The 21444-nt window shown below is 61.9% G+C and overlaps 1 protein-coding gene across 2 annotated transcripts; it reads right to left on the bottom strand.

Moving 5' to 3' along the window:
• Nucleotides 1-3446: 3446 nt before the first annotated feature.
• LZTS1 (leucine zipper tumor suppressor 1) lies at nt 3447-20989 on the bottom strand. Of its 2 annotated transcripts, XM_051811847.1 has the most exons (4): nt 20912-20989; nt 7876-8276; nt 6574-7407; nt 3447-5894 (listed from the first exon to the last, which is right to left on the bottom strand). In XM_051811847.1, exons 2-4 carry the CDS (start codon nt 8218-8220, stop codon nt 5229-5231), a joined length of 1845 nt encoding a protein of 614 aa, XP_051667807.1. In that variant the 5' UTR covers nt 8221-8276; nt 20912-20989; the 3' UTR covers nt 3447-5228. The 2 variants fall into 2 exon arrangements, with proteins under 2 accessions (XP_051667807.1, XP_051667806.1); XM_051811846.1 differs by lacking the exon at nt 20912-20989 and having other exon boundaries at nt 7876-8892.
• Nucleotides 20990-21444: the final 455 nt, after the last annotated feature.

Raw genomic sequence — 21444 nt, forward strand, 5'->3', positions numbered from 1 at the left:
AGGTCTGGGGGCCCGAGCACAGCGATTTTAGCCCCGAGGTGGGAGCAGGGCCCCTCGGGGGGGAGCACAGGGCTCTGGGGGCAGGTCAAGGGGTGCCCCCTCTGCGTGGCACCAGCCCTGGCAGCGCCCTGAGAGCTCCAGGCACGGCTCTGAGCCGGGTGCCAAAGGAACAGCCCGACTCTTCCCGGCAGGAGCCAGCAGGTACCAGGCTCGGGGCGAGGGGGGGGGACGGTCGTGCTGCTCTCCCAGCTGCTGCCTCGCTGCATTTACGCGCTGTTTGCTATTTTTATTCCCTCCTTTTTTTTTTTTTTTTTTTAATATTTATTCCATAATGACTAACGAGGGGCTGCCCGGGGGGCTTATCCCCCCCTCTCCAGCGGGTGTCAGGCGGTCCCCGCAGGAGCACACGCCAGCTGTCAGCCCGTGGAGGAGCGGAGGGAGGGGGCGAACCCCGGGCAGGGCCCCCCCCTGCCCCCGGGGGTCGGCCGGGGTGGCAGATGCAGGGCCGGGGAACAGGCTGGTGGGCAGAGCTGCCCGCGGGTTATTTGCACATCAAAAGCAGCTTCGCCTCCGAGCACGAGGTGCCGGGGTTTAATTGCTCTTTCAAAGCCAACCCCGGGCTTGGTGCTGCGGAGATTTTAGGTCTGACTCTGCCCCCCCCGACCCCCCCGCAAAGCCAGACACTGGTGCGGTGGCACCGGGGCGTTTAAAGAAGATGCAAATCAGCTTTTCTCCGTCTTGAGGCTGATTTGCATCCGCTGATTAGTCCAACAATTCACACTCCTTCTGTGCGAGGGCGGTTGGGCTCGGGCAGCTGGAGCTGAGCTCACCCCGAGCGGGGGGACCCCGGAGACGGGGGGAGATGCCCGAGCTGGGCTGGTTCTCCTGTTTGCCCCCAGCACTGGAGCCACCCGTGCCCCTCAGGTGCTTCCTCAGCACGGTCCGATGCCACTCAGCCGGGTGTCCCGAGGGCAGGGCTTTACCCCGGGATTACCTTACCCCGGGATTCCCGGGGCTTGCTGCTCCTTCCTTGGCCGCCAGCCAAGGACCAGCCTGCCCTGGCCACGTCTGTGCTCCAATTCCCAGCCTTCCTTGTGCTCTCCCAGCATCCTGACACGGACCACCAGCCCTGAAGGACCCGCTGGTGCCCACTGTGCCTGGGGCAGAGGATGCTCCGAGCCCCACCTCGTCCAGGGGTTGGTGGAAAAGGGGAGAAGCGGCCCAGGGTTCCCAGGCTGGCTTCCCTGGGCATTCCTAAGAATTCCTGGGGGTGTATGTGCCCTCAGGGACTCTGCCCTTGCTCCTGGAGCTGCCCTTGCTCCCTCTGATGCTGCTCAGCTCTGCTGTGCTGCAGCACCTGCAGCTTGTGAGCTCTGCGGGGCAGGGATGTCTCCTGGGAGTTATTCCAGGGATAACTGGCAGCTCAGGGGTCTCCTCCTCGCTGCTGCCTTGACCTGGATTACACGGACCAGCCCTGGAAGGGCTCAGCTGAGCCGGGAGCACCCCCAGCCAGGGCAGGGTCTTCAACACAAGGTGCCTCTCAGGAGGCAGAGCCTTTCCACGTGGTTTTCTGTCTCCTTCCTCCTCAGCAGCTTTTCAAAGGCTCTAAAAATAAACTTCCCTCCCGCCCGGGGCGGTGTGAGCACAGCCAAGGTTTCCCTGGAAAGCTCAGTGGGTGCCAGGTGCCCTTTTGGGGGGCACAGAGCAGCTTGTGGGGGGCTCAATTTTAGTGTTTTCCCTGGTTTTTGCTCCTCAAGCTCTCCCTTTACCCCCCTCAACGCTGTTTAGATCTGTGTGGTGCAAAGAGGCTCCGGGTTGGTTTGGCTTGGAGGAAAGAAAACAGCTCCAAGAGTCAAAATACGACCTTGGGTTTGTTCAGGCCGTTACACTTCACCTCTTCCTCTGGGAATTGTTTTCTCTGGATCTCCTCAGGACACGGGGGGTGGGTTGGGCACCCCTGGGACTGGGGGAGGAGGGGGGGTCAGGGTGAAAATCAGCCTCACCTGCAGAGCAGGAGGGCGAAGCTGGAGGGTGCAGGGGGGGATTATCCCCCCTCTCCAACCCCTCTGTGTGTGCCAGAGACAGGCTTTTCCATGCTTGGGTTATCCCAGCTGCAGAGCGGAGATAACAGGCCTGGGGACAGCAGGGCCAGGTGGAGGGATGTCCCCAGAGGGGACCTTGGGGGGCTGTGATAGATGGCTTGTGGCTTGGGGGGCACAACAAAGCACCATCCTGCTTTTTTGGTGTGGAAAACCCCTGGAACGCTGCCAAGCACTCGGGGGTGGAGGGGGGGGGGGGGGGGGGGGGTGAGGCCGAAAAGAAGTTTTACAAAATTTTTATTTATAAATAAAACCATAAAATTACCAGTAGTTTACATCAGTCACCAGAAATAACATCCAAAAAAAAAACAAAAACAAACCCGAACGAAAAAACAAAACAAACCAAAACAAAAAACCTGCAGAAAAATAATTCTCTGTACAGGCTGAGGCCGGGCAGGAGCCCCCCCAGCCCGGGTTGGCTCCCACCTGGAATGACACACCTGGAATGCGGAGGGGCACACACAGCGTTGTGCAAAGGCAGCACGTCGAGGCCTCTGGGCCATCACATCATAGAGCAGGGGCTGGGAGAGGGGATATGGGGCTGGGAGGGGGGACACGGGGCTGGGAGAGGGGGACACGGGGCTGGGAGAGGGGGATATGGGGCTGGGAGAGGGGGATATGGGGCTGGGAGAGGGGATATGGGGCTGGGAAGGGGGGATATGGGGCTAGGAGAGGGGATATGGGGCTGGGAGATGGGGACATGGGGCTGGGAGAGGGGATATGGAGCTGGGAAGGGGGGATATGGGGCTGGGAGATGGGGACACAGGGCTGGGAGAGGGGGATATGGGGCTGGGAGAGGGGACATGGGGCTGGGAGAGGGGGATATGGGGCTGGGAGAGGGGGATATGGGGCTGGGAGAGGGGATATGGGGCTGGGAGAGGGGATATGGGGCTGGGAGAGGGGGATATGGGGCTGGGAGAGGGGATATGGGGCTGGGAGAGGGGGATATGGGGCTGGGAGAGGGGGACATGGGGCTGGGAGAGGGGACATGGGGCTGGGAGAGGGGGATATGGAGCTGGAAGAGGGGGATATGGGGCTGGGAGAGGGGGACATGGGGCTGGGAGAGGGGGATATGGAGCTGGAAGAGGGGGATATGGGGCTGGGAGAGGGGGATATGGAGCTGGGAGAGGGGATATGGGACTGGGAGGGGGGGATATGGAGCTGGAAGAGGGGACATGGGGCTGGGAGAGGGGATATGGGGCTGGGAGGGGGGGATATGGAGCTGGAAGAGGGGGATATGGAGCTGGGAGAGGGGATATGGGGCTGGGAGAGGGGACATGGGGCTGGGAGAAGGGGATATGGGGCTGGGAGAGGGGATATGGAGCTGGGAGAGGGGATATGGGGCTGGGAGAGGGGATATGGAGCTGGGAAGGGGGACACAGGGCTGGGGGACAGGGGTGGTGCCTCCAAGGCCAGCAGGAGCAGGAGCAGGGCGTTGGGAAGGCAGGGGAGGGCTCTGCTCCCCTGGGTTTGGCTCTGGGGACGCTCCCGGTCGCTCCGGGGTGGGAGAGGGGGGTGCAGAGCCCCCAGTGCTTGGGGCATGGCTTGGGGGATGCACTGAACCCCTTCTGGCCTCCAAGCTGGAGCCATCCCAGCTCCAGAGCATCCCTGGGCAGGGCTGGGCAGAGGCTGGACCCGGCGTGGCCCCGATCTCCAGCCACGGGGATCTGAGGTGGCCGTGGATGAGGGTTGGGGTGGGCACCCAGCCAGGGTAACTGGGGCAGTGCACTTGGGGGTGCTCGGGGCCAGGTGCAGAAGGCACAGACTGGTTTCTGTGTGTCGCTTTTCCAGGCTGGAATGGTGTGAGGGACGTTGGGTTCTGCTGCTCCCGCACAGCTTTGAGCCCTTGGCCCGATCTGTGGCTTTGGGGTTTGTGCAAGACCTGCCCCAAAACCCCCTGGGCTGGGGCAGTGGGTGAACAGGCACCCTGCAGTAAAAAAAACATCATTGCACTGGCACAGGGGGGGCCTGGCTGGAGATCTCCACCCTGGGAAGCTGGATCCAGGCTGGTTCCCTCCCTCCTGGCCGTGCTGAGCCACAGGGGACACGGGAGTCACCTCTGGTGACCTGCAGTGGAGCCTCGTTATCCACTTGCTGGTGGCAGGAGGAAATTTTTAAGAGCTGGGGTAGAAAACAAAGTGAAAGTGTGTGGGGGGGTTTTTTTGGGTTTCTTTTAACCAGCTCCTCTTGCTGGGATCCCGTGGATGTAAGGACACAGCAGCAGATAAGGCAGCCGGGGGTCCCGGAGGGGATGGTCACAGCGAGTGTGGGGGGCTGTGGGGTGAACACAACCCCCATTCCTTGGTCAGACTGTGGCTGGGACACTCCTCCTAGCTCTGAAATCCAGCTGCTGCCTGGCAGCTGGGGAAAGGGACGCCAGGGAGTGCTGGGCTGGCCACGGCTCACCCGGGGATGTGCAGGGGGGTGCAGGGTGGGCTGTGCCCTTCAGTGAACGGGGATTTCGGTGGGTTTTGGCTGTAACCCGCTGGGGGGGTGCAGGTGGGGTCCTTCCTGAGGCACTGCAGTGGCCCGAGGGTGGGAGCAGTGGATGTGCCAGTGGCAGGAGGTGGCTCCGTGGTCCCACAGCGCCCTGGGATTGGCACTGACGGAGAAGGGCGGGGAGGTGTGAGAGCAGCGTGGTGCTTCCTGCAGGGAGCTGGATGTGTGCTGTGGCTGATTCCCTTCAAAGGCAGTGGGAAGGACCGTGGTGTCCCCATTCCCCAGAGTTCTGGTGTCCCCATCCCCGGGGCTGTGCTGTGATCCCTCGGAGCCTGGAGCAGAGCACCCCTCGGGCGCTGGGCATCGACGGGAGCTAATCTGCTGAGTTCCTGTTCCCTGACCACCCCATCGCCGGCTCCTCAGTCCTCCCAGGGGCAGAAGGGGCACTGCCGGGGCGGGGGGAGCTGCTGGCACGTCACCACTGGCACGAGTTGCTTGTTCACCTCTGTAACACGACAGGCGACGGGGAGCACCGGGACGGGCAGGGAGGGGGGCCGGGAGCCCCCCGGATAAATACATGGCTCAGCTGGACTGTACAAGGCACGGGCAGCGTGTCCCCCCCGGGAGGGACACCTGCCCCGAGCTGCAGGCAGGGCAGGGCAGGGCAGGGTAGGGCAGGGCAGGGCCGGCTCAGATCTCGGTGGCGATGATGTCCTCGTAGGGCACGTCGGCGCCGGGGATCTCCAGCTCGATGGGCTCCTTGCCGTCCTCCCCCGCGGCCAGCTGCTGCAGCATCTTCTCCAGGTTCTGGTTCCTCTTGTACATGTGCAGGTAGCTCTGCTGCAGCTGCTTCTGGTAGTGGATCACCTTCTCCTTCTCCTCCTTCCACGTCTGCCGCTCGTGCTGGAAGCCCGAGGTCATCTGCTCGTTGTTGTCCCGCTCGGCCTCCAGCTCTGCCCGCAGCCTCTCCACCTCGCCCTGCAGGGCCTGGGCCTCCTCCAGCCCCGCACGGGGCCCGGGCCCCTCCCGGGCCTCGCTCAGCTGCTCCCTGAGGACGGCGAGCTCCGTGCGCAGGTCCACGATCTCCTGCTCCAGCAGGTTCACCTTCTCCCGCAGCAGCTCCGACTCGTTCTTCTTGCGCTGCAGCTCGTTCTCGCACACCTCCAGCTCCATGGCCTTGGTGCGCAGGGACACCTCCAGCTCCTGGGTCTTCATCTCCAGCCCTTCCATCTTCGCCCTCACCTCCTTCAGCTGCGCCTTCAGGCCGAGGATCTCGGTGGTCTTGGTGTTGAGCTCCGTCTGGGACTCCTTCAGCTGCTGCTTCAGCAGGGAGATCTCCCCGGATTTCTGGCACACCTGCGGGCAGGGATGGAGAACCCGAGTCAGGGCACAGCCCTTGGCACACACACAGTGCCCCGTGTGAGCCACGCCGGGCACAGCTGGGGCTCAGCGTGTGGAGACCCCGAACTGCAGTTACTTCTCTTGATTCAGAATTAATTTAATTAGGATGATTAGTTGCAATTAATATTAAAAATAATTATTCATAAACTTCGGGATTTTCATCAGTTTAATGCTCTTTGTTCAGCAATACCCAACGAGTGAGTAAATTAAGCAGTGGAAGGTTTTACTGCTCTCTAACAAACGGCTGTGGCAAGTCCAAGTAGTTCCTATTTCCACGTGGGAAGGCAGCTTTACTGCTCCTCTGGGGCAGGCAGCTGGAAAACCCTGTGCTGGAGGCTGGGAATGCCAGGTTATTTTAATGACTGAGTGTTTTTATGCACTGGCTGTTCCCGTGGATGATGGGAAGGGCTGAGGGGTTAAGAGGGGCGGTGAGAGCCTCAATTACAGCTCACAGAACTCCTTGGATTTAACATCCACATCCCACAGCCCTGCACCCCCCGTGGTGCTGCTGGGGGGCAGGAATAGAGGTGGAGAAGGGCTCCATCTATTGCTGCTGCCAAAGCTGCCCCATTCCACACTCACACTCTGCTCTGGGCACCCTCAGCCCCAGGTCTGGGGCCCCGGTGCCACTCACCTCCCACTGCGTCTCCTCCAGCGCCGGGGCGAAGCTGGTCTTCTCCTTCTCGTAGGACCTCAGCTTGGTCTCCAGCAGGTTCTGCTCCTTCATGAGTTTCTCCAGCTCCTCCCGGAGCTGCTGCTTCTCCTGCTGCAGCTGGAAGACCTGGAGGTGAAGGACCTGCTGCGTGCGCTGCGTTTTCTGCGAGGTCTGCTTGAGTTTGCTGTTGCACTTCTGCTTGAGGCCCTCCAGCTCCTCCTTGCAGCGCCGCTGCTTCTCCTCGTAGGCCTGGCAGGAGCTGATTTCCTTCTCCTCGAAGCTCGACTGAAGCTCCTGCAGCTCCCCCTCCCTCTCCAGCAGCTTCTGCTCCAGCTCCTGGATGGTGGACTCGTCAGTGGAGATGGGCGAGCGGACGCAGGCGGTTTTCTCCGCGGCTCCGTGGTGGTGGTGAGGGGCTTTGCCGGGGTTCAGGATCTTGTTGCCCCCGTCGGAGAAGGACATGGCCTTGAGGCTCATCATGTTGCTGTCCTGGATGATGGCACACTGCAGGATGTTGTGGGCAGAGCCCCCGAAGCGGCTGATGGGGCCCATGGGGGTGACGAGGGGGTCGAGCTGGTAACTGCTGCTGGTGCTGTGGGTGGGGAGGCTGGACATGGAGTTCCTGCCCGAGTCAGACAGACCCCCCGAGCACAGCACGGGCTTCAGCTCCTGCTCCTTGGCTTTCTCCGGGGGGTGCAGGGGCGGGGGGAGGTGCCCCCCGCTCTCGGGGGAGGAGGAGGAGTGCAGGATGGCCCCCGAGCGCGGCAGCACCGGCTTGAAGGCGGTGGGACGGGCAGGAGGCTTGTCCACACCCTGGGGGAGAGCAGAGCCCGTCAGCACAGACCCAAACCATCAGCACAGACCCAAACCATCAGCACAGACCCAAACAATGCCATCTGTCCCTCCCCACACCCTCTGCCCCCAGGGATGAGACCCTCTCCCTCTGCTCTCCCTTGAGGGCCAAAAGCTCGGGAAGATGCTGATGGGTGAAAGTGCCTCTGCTGGGAGATGAAGGGTGTGTTTGGGAATTAAAGGGGCTGTGTGCCTTGGATCACATGGCACGATTTTGGATCATGTTGCTGAGCCCAGTCCCCGAAAGCAGAGGGTGGCACAGTGCCCCCAGCACCTCCCTGCTGCCCCTCTCCTCCTGCTTCCCACCCCAAACTGATCTCACGGACCACGGCCAGGACAGCCCTGCCGTGGGACCTGCACCCCCTCCGAGGATGGATGGGGCCCAGTGGGGCACCCCCCGCTCCCAGGGCCACCATTCCCCCCACTAACCACTTCCAGCTGGCTGGGGAAGGGCAGCAGCTTCTGCGGCGTGGGCGTCCCGAAGTCGATGCTGCTGCCGCCCGCCTGGCCCAGCTCCCCTCCGGCCAGGGAGGTGTAGTCCCGGTGGGAGCCGTGGGACTTCTGGCTGACCTTGATGTAGAAGAAGTCCTCATTCTTGCTGCTTTTGGAGCCGGACTTGTGCCCGGAGTCCTGGGAGAAGCCGAAGCGGAGCAGCCCGTCCGAGTAGCGGTTGAGCTTCTTGAGGTGGGAGGGCTTGCGGAGGCGGTAGTGGGAGGCGCGGCAGTGCTTGCTGTGCAGGCTGTGCCCGGAGATGAGGCTGCTCACGCTGCCCATGCTGGTCCCGGCGGGGGCAGGGCCCGGCTGAGCTCATAGCAAAGCCGGCGGCGGGTCTGGGGACACAGAGACAGCGGGTCAGGAGCGGGGGGTGATGCTACAGAGGTGGGGTTTGGGTGAGAGGGGACACCGAGGGCAGAGCTCAGCGGGGGCAGCTCCGATCTCTGCTCTGGGTGAGCAGCAACAGCACCCGGGAATGGCTGGAGCTGTGCCAGGGCAGGGTCAGGCTGGATCTCAGGGAAAGGTTCTTCCCCCAGAGGGTGGTTGGGCACTGACCAGGCTCCCCAGGGTTTGGTCACAGCCCCCCCAAACCTGCCAGAGCTCAAGGAGTGTTTGGACAACGCTCTCAGCACAGGGTGGGATTGTTGGGGTGTCTGTGCAGGGCCAGGAGTTGGACTCTGATCCTTGTGGGTCCCTTCCAGCTCAGGATATCCCACGATTCTGCCCTAAGCACACCTCACAGGCACAGCTGGGCACATTTCAGCACTGACAGGGTTTGTGCCAAGGGCACCTCTGTGCACATCTCCCCTGTGTGCCCAGGGGTGGGTGCAGATGGACCAGCTGCCCCTCGGGCATGGAAGGGACAGGGATGTTTGCTGGGGCTGATCCCTCCCCCTCCCAGCCCCGTGGGAAGGAGGGTGGCACCCAGGGAAGAGCAGGGCTTTTCCCTGAGCCCAGGGATGGCTCCAGGAGCCTCCCACGAGTTGCCTGAGTCCCCCAGGCCACAGCTCCTGAATGGCCAGGGGCATCCTGCCCAATGCCCAGGGGGCTCGTCAGGAGCTGCAGGTTACAGCAGGAGGGCTCTCTACAGGAGTCTCTAAAATGACAAGAGGAGGAAAAGGGGTTTGTAGTGATTTTTAGGTGCCTAAGAGGCATAATTTCAACGAGCACCCTTGGCTCCTGCTTTTTGCACGTGATGGATCCTGTCTCCTGCCAACCAGCCGCAGTCACAACCCTCTCCTGCACCAGCCTGTGCCCCCTGATTCTCCAGTTTTCAGTGCCCCTCTTAACCTGCCTGAAAAGGGAAGCTGTGAGGTTTAATTACACTTAATGTCTGTGCAGCACTTCAGAGGAGGAGAGGCCTCGTGTGTGTGCTGAGAGCTGTGAGGAGGGCTCAGAGGGATGTGGGGCTCTGTGCTCACTCTCTCTGCTGGGGGGGGAAAAGATGTAGAAAATAAACCCCCAGCTCCTGGTGGCCTTTGTGGCCCTTGGCTCCCAGAGCCAGGGCTCTAATGGAGATGCACCTTCCATCCAGGTAATTAGGGGGAGAGAGGGGGAAAGCACGTAATCCAAATGAGTTAAATCCTGTTGGCACAGGATGAGCAGAAAGGAGACATTTCTGCTCCTTTGGAACAGCTCAGAGCTCCCAGTGTTGGCACTGTGTGATCCAGCTCTTCTCCAGAGCTACCCCAGGCCCAGCTCCTATCACCCAAACAGGAATCCTGGGGGTTCAGAGTGTCCCCTGGCAGTGGCACAGGGTTGGGTGGTGCAGGGGGTGTGCCAGGGTGTCCTCATCCTCCAGCTCCAGGCAGTCACTCCTGCGTGTTTCCCACTCTTGGATATGTCCTGCCTTACCCCTGCTCCAGTGCCAGCCCCTCTGCATCCCAAAAACAGGGCAGCACCGACCTGTGCCCACCCCTCAGCTTCAGCTGTTCCCTTCTCTCCACGCCCCGAGGACCCAGATTGACTAAGTATCCAAGGAAAGTCCTGGAGAGGCAGATGATACCATTCTAATCCCTAAATCCATTTTGGGGGGATTAGGAGCAGTAAGTAAGAACCGAGGCCTGACTGCTGCCGGGATGCTGATGTGTGAGAGGTGATAAACGACTTTGGGCTTCCCTCACTCGTGCAGGGGAAGAGGCAGAGAGGGCAGGGAGGGGCAGGAATCGCCCCAGGGGAGGGGATCATTGGCACAGGAGGCAGCAGAGCTGCCAACTGCGGTGACAGCAACCCCAGGCAGGGCTCAACACGTGCCAGGGAGCAGCCCTGGTGTGCTGACACACACCCGGGTGTATTTACAGGCACCTATGGCAGAGGTGGTGGTGGTGGGGAGGTTTGATCCCTTAAACCAGAGGTTTCAGGCTGCGTGGAGCTGCTGCTCCAGGGATTCCAGGCTCTCTGTCCCCTCGGGTAGATGTGCCCTTGGGTTTTTGGGTGCCTGCAGGAGAAAGGAGAAATGCAGAAATGCAGGGAGGGAGAGCTGGGACTTTCCAGCCTCTTGGCAGGAGGTGTTTCAATCAATCCCAGCCCTCCCACACACGCCTGAGAGGGTTGGGCACGTCTTTTTCTTCTCCTTCCCCCTTCCCACTTAAAAATGAACACTTTGAAAGCCGTGGAGGAGTTGGAATTCATGGGCAATGTCTGCAGGAAGGGGAAGGCTCTGGAGGCAGCACAGGCTCCCACTCCAGCTTTCGGGGGACCTCTGAAGGGGGACCAGACTTGTCCCCCTCCTTGTGCAGCCTCACATTGGCATCTTCCCTGCATCACATCCAGTGACCGTGTGGCTCTTCAGGGAGCCAGATCAGTTTGCTGAGCCAGCCCACACCCAGTCATTTCGTGCACACAGGTATATTTGGCTGTGTGGATACATACGTGTATTTTTAAGGGGTTTGCAAGTTCGGCAACAGGCACGGTGGGGTCGGGTGGGGCTTTGCTGCGAAGTGTAAAACGGGGTTGGGGGTAAAAAATGAAAAGTAAGTGATACTGAGAGTGCAGGCAATGAAAACGGGGGGTGCCCCAGCCCCGGCACTGCGGTGGCAATGTCACAGTACCAGCCTGGCTCTGTCCCCAAAGCCAAACGCTGCAGCCCCCCCCCGGCTCAACCCCAGCCCCGCCGGGCTCTCCGCGCTAAATGTGATTACCCTGAGCCGCGATTTGCCCCGTCACTCATCAATTAGCGTCACTCATCAATTAGCGGGGAGAGAAAGCCAGAAAAGACACGAGCCTTCTCCTCCCGCTCAGCAAAGGAGCCCCTCCGGGCTCGTTTGTCGGCGCCGCGGTGGGGAGGGGGCCGGGGGGGCGGCAGCACGAGCCCGGACCCCCAGAGCAGTGTCTGTGCACCGCGGCCCTTCAGGGGCTGTGAACAAACCCCCTGAATCCCGGAATCACAGCACAGTCAGGATGGGAGGGGAGCTCTGCAGGTCACCCACCCCCCAGGTGAAGTGGGGAGGTGTGGGGGGGACCCGCGGTGCTCCTGGGGGGACAGACCCCCCAACAAACACTCAGGCAGTGCGGGCTAAACCCACGGGATCGGGGCTGAGCACGTGGATGCTCCCACTCCTGCCCGTGCGGGAAGAGGGGGGAAAAAATGAATGGCATCTCATCATCCCAGTCATGCCTTCCCTGCACGTGGGAGAGCAGCTCCTTCCCCGTCGCCTCCTTCCTCAATGGGCTGCAGGAATTTAATCTTATCTCCTTCCCAGCACGCTTTCTTTGAGGCTTTTCCCTCTCCCCTGCAGAGTTCTCGCGCAGGCAGCAGCTTTCCCTCCACCTTCCCCGACAGGTCACCCTCGCAAAAGAGCCTTCGTTTCCTCCCGGGCTTGGCGGTGTCACTCGGCTCCCTGCTGAGCCTGCTCTTCCCCCCTTTCGGAACGCCGAAGCTTCCTTCTTCCCTGCAATCTCTCGCCCACTCTTTTTCCCCTCTCGAATTATTATTCATCCTTTCTGTGCAGATGCTCCCACACATTTGGGTGTTTGTTGGGAGAGGCACAGATAACACGGGGAGCAGCTGCCAGGAGCCCGGCTCCCGGATCAGCCTCCTTCCTCTTTCCCTCGATCGCTGCCAGGGGATGTGCCCCCCGTTCCACGCGGTGATTCGGGTCTTTGAGGCACCGGGAATGTGGCCCCGGGGGGAAAATGTGGGCACTTCTGTGGCGAAAAGCCCCACACGCGCCTCGTGGAGCATCCGACTGATGCTCTGAGTCCAGCCTGGGCTGTGCGAGCATCTGCCCGTCCCCGCTCCAGCTCCTGCCTGCCCTCCCCGTGCCCAGCTGGAGCCAGGCTCTCCAAAACCTGCTCATTTCGGTCTCCAAAGAAATGGCAGCAATAAGGGCTTGCAGAGCGCCGACCTTGCCCCCTTCCCGTAATGGTCCCCCCTCCCCGCGCTAATGGGGGGCAATTCAGAGCCTGCCCGGGCAGGCGCCAGCCCGTGGTGCTCAATTGTGGCTCGGGGCCCCACGACAAGGCTCCCATTCACCGCGGGCCATTGTCCCCGCTCCTTCATTGTCATTCATCGGGATCGGTTTGATGGCAGGCGGGCGGCGATCGGAGCACAAAGCGCGCACCATGTGTTCCGCCCCGATCTGCCAGCGGCGAGGGGGACACTCGACAGGAAGAATGAACCAGCCTCAATTACGCCTTACATCCACTCTAATAGCCCGGGAGTCCATCACACTTAATGTTGTTTCAATGAACAGCGAGAGAATTCACACCCCCCCCCCCCCCGCCCCTGGCGCTTGTTAGAGGAGCCGCCGCTGCCTTTGGCAGGGGGTCGGGTGGGCTTCGTGCCAGCGCGGCGGTCCCGGGCCGTGCCGAGGCCCTGCCAGTGCGCCCTGGCAGCTGGTCATCCTGCTGCAGGCCCTGCAGGCGAAGGTGCAACCGCTCGATGGGGGAAAAAAAGGCGAAAAAAGGCAATTTGCCTCCGTTTGGAAGCCCCTCGGCAGCACCCAGCGCTGCCTCCTTGCACCCGGTTCCTGTGGGAGGGTGGCCCAGGCCAAGGGCATTTGTGTCACCCTTCCTCCTGCTGGAAAAGCCAGGAATCAGCGCTGAATCCAGCATCAGCTCTGGGAAGGGCTTGGAGGAGCTGCGGGCACTTCCCTTCCCTGTGTGGAGCTCCTGCCCAGGGATGTGGCTTTGCTGGGAGAGCAGGGTGAAATCATCCCCGGGAGGATGTAGGTGGGACTGTTTGGGGAAGCCAGTCCTGGAACGAGAGGAATTTCTCAAATTAACAGTGAATCACGTTGGCAGGGCGAGCTCTGAGGGTCTGGGCTCCACACCCACCGTGCTGTTCCTGCTTCCACACTGCTCCTGCTTCCACGCTGCTCCCACCGCTCCCCTGGGGCCGAGCAGGGAGAGGCTCCTGTCCCTGCCCGGGGACGATTGCTCAACCCCCAGAAACCTGGTGTCAGCAGAGTCCTGTGACTCCCAGCACCTGCGTTTCTGCAGAGCCTCGTGTTTCCTCCGCAGCAAACCCTGCTGTTCTGAGCAGACACCCGGGCTGGGAGAGGGGTGGGTTGTTATTCCTTCTGTCCCACAGCCCGAGAGGGACGTAGAAGTGAGACAAACCTCGTTGCTGGTGGCTGAAAGGTCACAACCACAGCCAGCAGCTGTTTAATTCCCAGGAGAAGCCAGTGGGGAGTTCCAGCGCATGGGGAGGTCATGGCTGGGCTGGGGAGGTGTGACAGCCTGGAGCTGTGTCAGGGCAGGGTCAGGTTGGATATTTGGGAAAGGTTCTTCCCCCAGAGGGTGGTTGGGCACTGAACAGGCTCCCCAGGCTTTGGGCACGGCCCCCCAAACCTGCCAGAGCTCCAGGAGGGTTTGGACAACGCTCTGAGGGACAGGGTGGGGCTGCTGGGGTGTCTGTGCAGGGCCAGGAGCTGGACTCTGATTCTTTTGAGTCCCTTCCAGCTCAGGGCGTTCTGTGATTCTCTGAACTGATCCTCGGGCTCGGAATGTCACCCAGCAGTGTGGTGATGGGGACACAACATCATCCCCTGCCCCTCCTGCTCCCACCTGCCAGCCCAGCCAGCGGTCAGAGCTGGACTGGTGCCACTGAGGGGCTGTTTGGGAAGCTGCTGCTCCCTGCCCAGCCCACTGGAGGCTGTCCCGTGTGAGCATCACTTCCTGAGCCAGCCCAGTGTGGCTGTGCACGGGGCAAGGAGGGATTTCTGGAGCTGAAAGGCCTCAGCTCTCCCCAGAGAGCTGCAGTTTGGATGAAACAGCTCCAGGGGCAAGGAAAGCCAAGCACTGTGAGGAGCTGGGCTTCAGACCCCCTAGCCCCTCCCCTGCTGCCCCTGTCTGACCTCGGACAGGGGCTGTTCCCACGGGCATGGCTGGGTGCAGGCACAGCATCAGCAGGGAACAGTGGGAATATCCCAGGAGCCTGGGCCTCCCTGTTATATCCACCTTGACTTGGTCTGCAGCTCTTCCTTGCTCTCCTGACACCCCACGTTTCTGCAGGTCACCCTCAGTCCTGCCTGTGGCATTCCCAGCTCCCTGCTCAGCCCAGAGCCCAAGTGCTTTCCCCCTCTGTTTCAGGTTAAATTAACTCCAGGGCCCTCCAGAGCTCCCAGCCACATGCCAAACCCTACCTGTGCCACCCAGACCTCCCCAGTTTTATTCCCACCCCTGCCAGCAGCCTCCTGTCACAGGGATTCTGGAGCTCATCAGTGATTCAACGGCACCCACACAAGTCATATCAGTCATGCTCCGGGGACAAAGGAAACACTTGTATGAGACATACTTAAATATTCCTGGGGTGGAGAGAAAGATCTTTTCAGCTTAGCTAATTCCTCCCAGCATCTGGCTTTTCCCACTAATGAGCAACTAATACTGCAATTAAAGCCCTGCTAATTGGGAACTCAGAAATGCCGCTCCTGCTCCCCCCTGCTTTTGTCTGTTTGCAGGTTCGGGGGCTGGCCGGGCACACCTGGGTGGTGACACTGTCACCAGGGAACGGCCACCACCTCCTCACTGGTGAATTCACCCCCCTCCCACTCCGGGAACCAGCAGATCCACGGGGGAACAGCCACAGCACCAGCGGGGCAGGACCCCCTCTGCTGACAGGGGAGGGTTTTTTGGGGGGGGAGAGGTGACACCTCCCAGCAGGTCCCACCCGGGGTGGCCCATCCCTGCGAGGCAGCAGGTGCAGGGGGCCGGGGTTGGTTATTTTGGGAGCCGTCTGGGGCTGGCAGGTGGTGCCGGGGTGGGCGACAGCTGAGCTCGGAGCCGCCGGGCCCCTCCTCGCGCATCCATTTCCCACCTCGCCCCACACAATCTGCCAGGGCTGGGCACCCAAAAACCCTGCCTGCTGGGGGGGCTCTGGGCAGCTCGGGGGCTCTCTGTGCATCCCCTCCTGGGCCCTGTGATCGCTGCCTGTGCAGCCCCAGCTCCGTGCCCGGTGCTGTTGGGTTTGGTTTGGGTTTGCCTCCCCTGCACCTCCCCCGGGGTCCAGCTGATGGAAGGGCTTTGTTCTGTGGGGCTAAAAATAGCCAGGACTTGGTGTAACTCGAGATGAGCCCCAAATACTTCTCCTCCCAGCTCTGTTGCTTCCACGGGCTCTGCACGTGTCTTCCTCCATCCCCCTAATCACGGGGAAACGAGGGCCAGAGAGCATTTCCCCCGGGCTATGACAAAGATGGGAGCACCAAGGGATCCTTCCACAAGCCACCAACCTCCCCAGGCACCAGGAAACACCTGGGCTAAGGCCCTTTCTGCTGCAAAATCCCCCCAGGATCACACAGGGGAGAAAAGCATCCTCTCCACCTTCAGGGAAAATTTAGAAGCGGTGCCGCAGGCTGCCATGGAGACAGGGCTCTGTTTGCAATCCTCCTGCTTTTTATTGTCTCTCCCCCTCTCCCAGGCTGCTGAAAAGCAGCCAGGAGCAGGGCTGGCATTGCCCCCCGTGCTCCTGGTGGCCACACTGCCCAGCCCACCTTCCCTGGCTGCCCAGCTGGGTCCCCTCTCTGCTCCCTCACCTCCTCCAGGTGCCACTTTTGGCTCCCTCACCTCCTCACCTCCTCCAGGTGCCACTTCTGGCACCTCCCTGCTGCGTCTGGGGGACCATAAAGCAGGTTTCTCTCAGCCTTGTTGGGTTCAGGGGCACCAGGAGCCCTGCCAGGGTGCCCAGCCCTGCTCTCCCTCGCTCTGGGGATGGCCAGGGAGGTGAGGACATGAACAGCCAGGGGCTGGGCTGGGGCATGTTCCTGAAATCACAGGCTGGGGACTGTCTGAGAAACAGGAGGGGAAATAACTGGCCCTGGCAGCAGCTGAGACCCCTCAATCCCTGTCCTTACCCTTAGGAAAACCAGGAGTATCAGAGGAAGAACTCTGGGGTAGGAACTAAGGATCTTCCAGCAAACTAACCTCTGTGTCAAATCTAGGCTTGACTTCACAAAGCTGAGCTCCAAACCTGATTATTTCTGTGCTGCCCTTCCCTGTTTGTGATACCAGTTACACCCTGGATTTGTCCAAACGTGGGTATTTTCCTCCCCTGCCTGATGCTCAGTGAGGTGGGAGCTGAGAAAAGGCAACTTCTGCAATCTCAGGCCTTGCTGCAAAAGCATCTGCTGCTGCTGTCCCCTCACCCTTCAGCTCCCTCTCTTGTTTCCCAGGCTGTTACCTCCCTATCCCTGCTCTGCTTCAATGCAGCAGCAGCAGCAGAAGGGGGAAAAAAACCCCAAAAACCAACAAGACAAATTCAGTTCTCGCTTCCCATTTTCCTCCTCCTCTATTTTTCAGACTTGGCCCGTTGGTGAAAACCACCCCTTTAATGCCTGGCTGCCAAATAGAGCAATTCTCTCAACAGAGAAATGTACATCAAAGTTGCAAGGAATATTCAATTAACCTTTAAAGGAGATCATCCCTAACTGGCTTAGAGAGACGTCGCTAAATTGTTTAAAAAAGCTAAACACAGGCACTTGGGTTTTGGAGGAGCAGCTCTGTGGAGACAGTCCTGGCTGCTGGCTGGCTGGAAAAAAAAAAAAAGGGCAATTAAATATCTAAATGTTCTTTCCAACTGGCATCCTGAGCTAGAACCTCTGACAGGGTTCTCTTTGCTTAGGCAAGTGGCCAAATCCACGGCTCTGCATCTAGGAAACGTGGAATAACTGAGAGAACAGCGATGGCAACAGCTCCTGGGATCTCTGCAGGGACGTCTGGGAGGCTTCTGCTTTTCCAGGGAGAGGGCAGAAAGCTCCCTTCCAGCTCTCAGAGCCGAGCACTGCCAGTGCCCAGGGGGGAGGGATGCTCCATCCTCCACAAGTCAGAGGCTCAGGGGATGAGGCTCTTCTGTAAATCATTAAAAATCCTCTTATCTGGGAGCGTGCACAGGCATTGCTACCCTCTGCTGGAGGGAGCTGCTTCCTCAGAGGCCTGGTGCTGCCACGAGGAGATAAAGGCAGATCTTTTAGCCCAGGGGGAAAACTCCTGCCTGTGAGGAAGAGGAAGGACAGGAATGGGAAGGGAATGCTGCTGAGAGGAGCCAGCAGGAGCCCCAGCACAGCTTGTGCAGCCCCTGCCCCTGGATTTGCCTCCCCAAACCCGGGCAGTGGCCACCTCTGAGCACACTCAGCGCTTCCCACGAAGGATTTGGGAATTGTTCACCCAGCTGAGCCTTCCTGCTCCTGGTGGGGCTCCTCTCCGTGAGCAAACAGCCCCCGTGCAGGAGAGTCTCTGCGAGCCACGTGCCAGATCTTTGTGCATTCCCGGCTATTTTTAACTAATCCCTGATGGAAACTGTCCGCTGAGGTCCTGCCACTGCTGCCCTCCCTGCTCTGGTGCCTCCTCCCTGCATCCTGCCCTTTCCACAGCTCCTGCATCTCCCGGGAAAAAGCCACAGCAGCAAACCCAGGGGCAGCTGGCAAACACGGAACACCAAGGAAACGAGGCAGGGGGGTGGATTTTAAGACCTCCCAAGAGAAAGAAATACTTAAAAACACGCAAGTCAGGGCTTAGGGGGGAGACTGGGGGGAAAAAAACCCTCTGAGTTTCCTGTCAGGGTGAAGTGCTGGAGGATTAAGGTCCCACGGCTCGGGGTGCAGGGCACGGGTGGCACTCCTGGCTCAGTTATGGGGCCGTGCTGGGCCATGGTCCTGTCTCTGCCAGCCTGGGCTGCTTTAGGAGCAGTTCTAGCACCAGCTTTAGCACCAGTTTTAGCAGCAGTTTCCCAGAATAGCCGCAGTGCTACTACGTTTTCACACTTGTCCACGCAGCACCTTGTACCACAGGCACTGAGCTCCCTCCGTGGGTGACTGAGTGTCCCCGGGAGGGACCCTGGAGCTCAGCTCTGGCTGCCAGAGCTGTTTCTCAGTGGTCTCAAGGAGAGCAGGTCAATGATCCGGGGTTTTGCTGCCTGTTGCACCCCGAGTGGCCGCTCTGCCCACCCCTGCGTGCTGCACACGCCTCACCTGAGGCTCACCTGAGCATGACTGGACCTGCCCACCGCAAAACAGAGGCTCCCAGAGAGGGGCAAAATAGTGATTTAGGGCTGAGGACACGCCAGCAGAGCAAGGGAGGCGCGGGATGGGGGAGCATCCCCATCCCTGCTCAGCAGCCAGCACAGACACCCCCCCTCCTTCTGCCCGAACCCGGGGTGGGGAAGGGTCTGCCCTGCACACCCTGGGCACGGGAATCCTGCCCTGGAGATCCCTGTGCCCGCCTCGGTGGCTCGCAGAGGAGCCTGGCTTTCCCGGAGCTCTCGTTTTTCCTGCCCGAGTCTCGCATCCCTTCGCCTCCCACCCGCTGCCAGCGCCGCCTGCCAGGGAAGAGTGACTAAGGGGCGGGTGGGAGGGAACGGCTCCAGCCCGATTTAGCAGCCTGCGGTGCCGAGGGCAGCGAGAGGGCCACGGGCACGGCCGGGGGGCTCCGAGGGCGGGGGGGCTCGGCCGCGGGAGCCCGGAGCATCCCCAGAGCATCCCCGGAGCATCCCCGGAGCATCCCCGGAGCATCCCCGAGGGCGCTTCGGCAGCTGCCACGAACTGCCCCCCCAGGGCTGATCGCGCCGAGGGTTTTGCGCTTCCAGCCCTTTGTCCCGCCGATTAATGGCCCCGGTGATTAATTGCGCGGGCAGGGCGGCTCTCGGGGGGGCTCTGCAGCCCCCGGGAGAGCCTGGCAGGGGGTGTAGGGGTGAGCTGGGCACACGGGGGGGGGGAGCTGTGTGATGGTGTGTGACAGGGCACAGCCAGGCTGGCGTGGGAGGCTGGGACCAGGCGAGGAGCAGCCGGACGGGCTCTGCCCTGGCAGGGATTTCAAAGGGAGGTTAATCAGTGTCTGGAGCGATGGGAGATAGTGGAGGCTCACGAGGAGTTTCTCCCCGGCTCATATTCCACTTGCCGCAGCCTCCAGTGCGGAAAACAGGCTCTGGGGAGGGAATTTGGACAGCCATGGAAACGCAGGCCTGCCTGGGAAAATGGGTCAGGGGCTGGTCCCTCTGAGCACAGCCAGGCACGCGTGGAAGGAGGTCACAGGCCCCACTCGTGAGCACCAGAGAGAGAAAGAGAAACCCCCCCAGCGCTGCTCTGCCGGGGCAGGAGGTGGCCAGGGAGGGCTCGGCACTGCTGGAAGGAGCTGACACGGGGGCCAGGGGGGTGGTGGCAGAACGGGAAAGGGGAAGGCAAATGCAAACTGCCCGGGGAGAAAGGGATGTGCAGCAGGGACGTGGTGGTACCAGGTAGGGGGGGGTGTGGGCATACCTGGGTGGGAGCTGTCAGGGCTCCACCAGAGTCCTGGGACCCTCCTGCCACACCCCTGGGGACCTGCCCTGTGGCCACAGACCCCTGAAGCACGAGAGAAAGCGAGGTGATCTCTGCAGAGCCCAGACAGGTGTCTGGCCTGTTCGGACAGACAGCAGGACGGACACTCCTCAGCCGGCTGAGCAAGGACAGGAGCGCCGCGAGCCGAGCCCGGACCCGTCCCCGCGCCTGGTCCCCGCTGGATTCGCTGGGCCCTGCGGCTCTGGCGCTGAAGGCAGAGTGTCAGCGGGGTGAGCAGCGACAGCCCGGAGCTGACTCCTGCCACAGCTGTGGCAGCTCTCCAGCGCTGCTTTTAAGGGCGAGATTAATCCCCGGCTTTCCCGGAGCCGCGCGGGCACCCCCGGGAGCCGTGCGGGCCCTGCGTGGCACTGACCCCCCCGCCCACGCCTTCACCTGCCTGCGAAACCAGGCACAGCCCCCGCACGGCGAGGGGACATCGCCAGAGCCAGCGCTGCGCACCCGAGAGAAGGCTGAGCCCCCTCCAGCGATCCCCGCCTGGACCTGGATGATGCGCAACTGGCATCTCCCACGGAGGTGCCCGATGATGCCCACGCCGGGCACATCCCCTGCGCTGCCTTATGCCCTTCCTTCGCCCCGCGCTGCCCGCACGCCCGCGGGCTCCGGCGGCAAATAATCCCTGCACGGGCACGCAGCCCCTCCGCCGGGGTGGCTCCGTGCTGATGACAGCAAACCAAAGGCATCCGCTCCTTTCCTTTCCCTTCCCGGGGAGTTTGGGGACGCTGTAACCCGAGGCAGCCCTCACCACCGAGGTGCTGAACACGCAGAATTTTCTCGCTGCCGTGCGAAAAAGAAGTTTTCCAGACTTCAGAGGGAAAGCGAAAAGCCAGAGCCGAGCCCCGGGGGAGCCGCGGGCGGCTCCGGCCGGGCAGGGGGGGATGCGAGCCGGCCATGGGGGCGAGTCCAGCCGCCCCCCCGACCCTTCGTGCCCGACCCCCGCGCCCCGAGCCCGGCAGAGGGGCGGTGCGGGGCACCCGGGCTGGGGGGTTCACCCCGAAGAGACGCGCCCCGATCGCAGTGCGGGGAGTCCCCCCCCCGGCGCAGCTCAGCCCCTCCCGGTCCCTCCGGTCCTCCCGGACCCCCATCCCTCTTCCCGGAGCTCCCCCGCACGTCCCGCCGCCGCTTCCCCCCCGCTCGTCCCCCTACCTGGAGCTCCCGGGCACGACCCCCTTCCCCGGTGCCCCCCGCGTGTCCCCCGTGCCCACCTCGGGTGGCCGCCGTGTCCCGGGCGCGGTGCGGGGCTGCGCGGGGCTCCCGGTGCCGGCCCGGCCGCAGCATCCCCGGCTCGGCGGCGGCGGAGGAGGAGCCTTGGATGGAGCCCCGCGCCCCGGGACCGCCCCGGCGCAGCCCCCGCCTTTGTGTGCCGGCCCCCGGCCGCCCCCAGCCCCGCCTCGGGCCCGCGGGGGGGAGAAGGGGGGGCTCGGCCGCTCGCTCCGGGGGCAAACGCTGAGAGAGAGGGGAGAGGTGCTGGGGACGGGGGGGAACGCGGGTGGATTTGGGATTATCCCGGCACTGGGATTGAGTCTGGCGCTTTGGGAAGCCCTTGGAGAATAGAGCCGAGAGCCCGGGGGAAGCTGCCGGCACCGGGAGCCCGCCCGGCCGGGGAAGGTCCGGGCTGAAGTTCCTGTTTTGCTTGATTCGGAGCGAGCACTCGAAACCGAGCCTCCAATATGCCCAGTTGGGGATGAGCAGCGGGGTGTGACCGACACATGCCACAACTAGTCCTCACGGCAAAAAT

This window comes from Manacus candei, unplaced genomic scaffold, assembly GCF_025592945.1.
Source record: "Manacus candei isolate 608988 ecotype Guabito, Panama unplaced genomic scaffold, ASM2559294v1 h1tg000084l, whole genome shotgun sequence".
NCBI classification, from domain to species: domain Eukaryota; kingdom Metazoa; phylum Chordata; class Aves; order Passeriformes; family Pipridae; genus Manacus; species Manacus candei.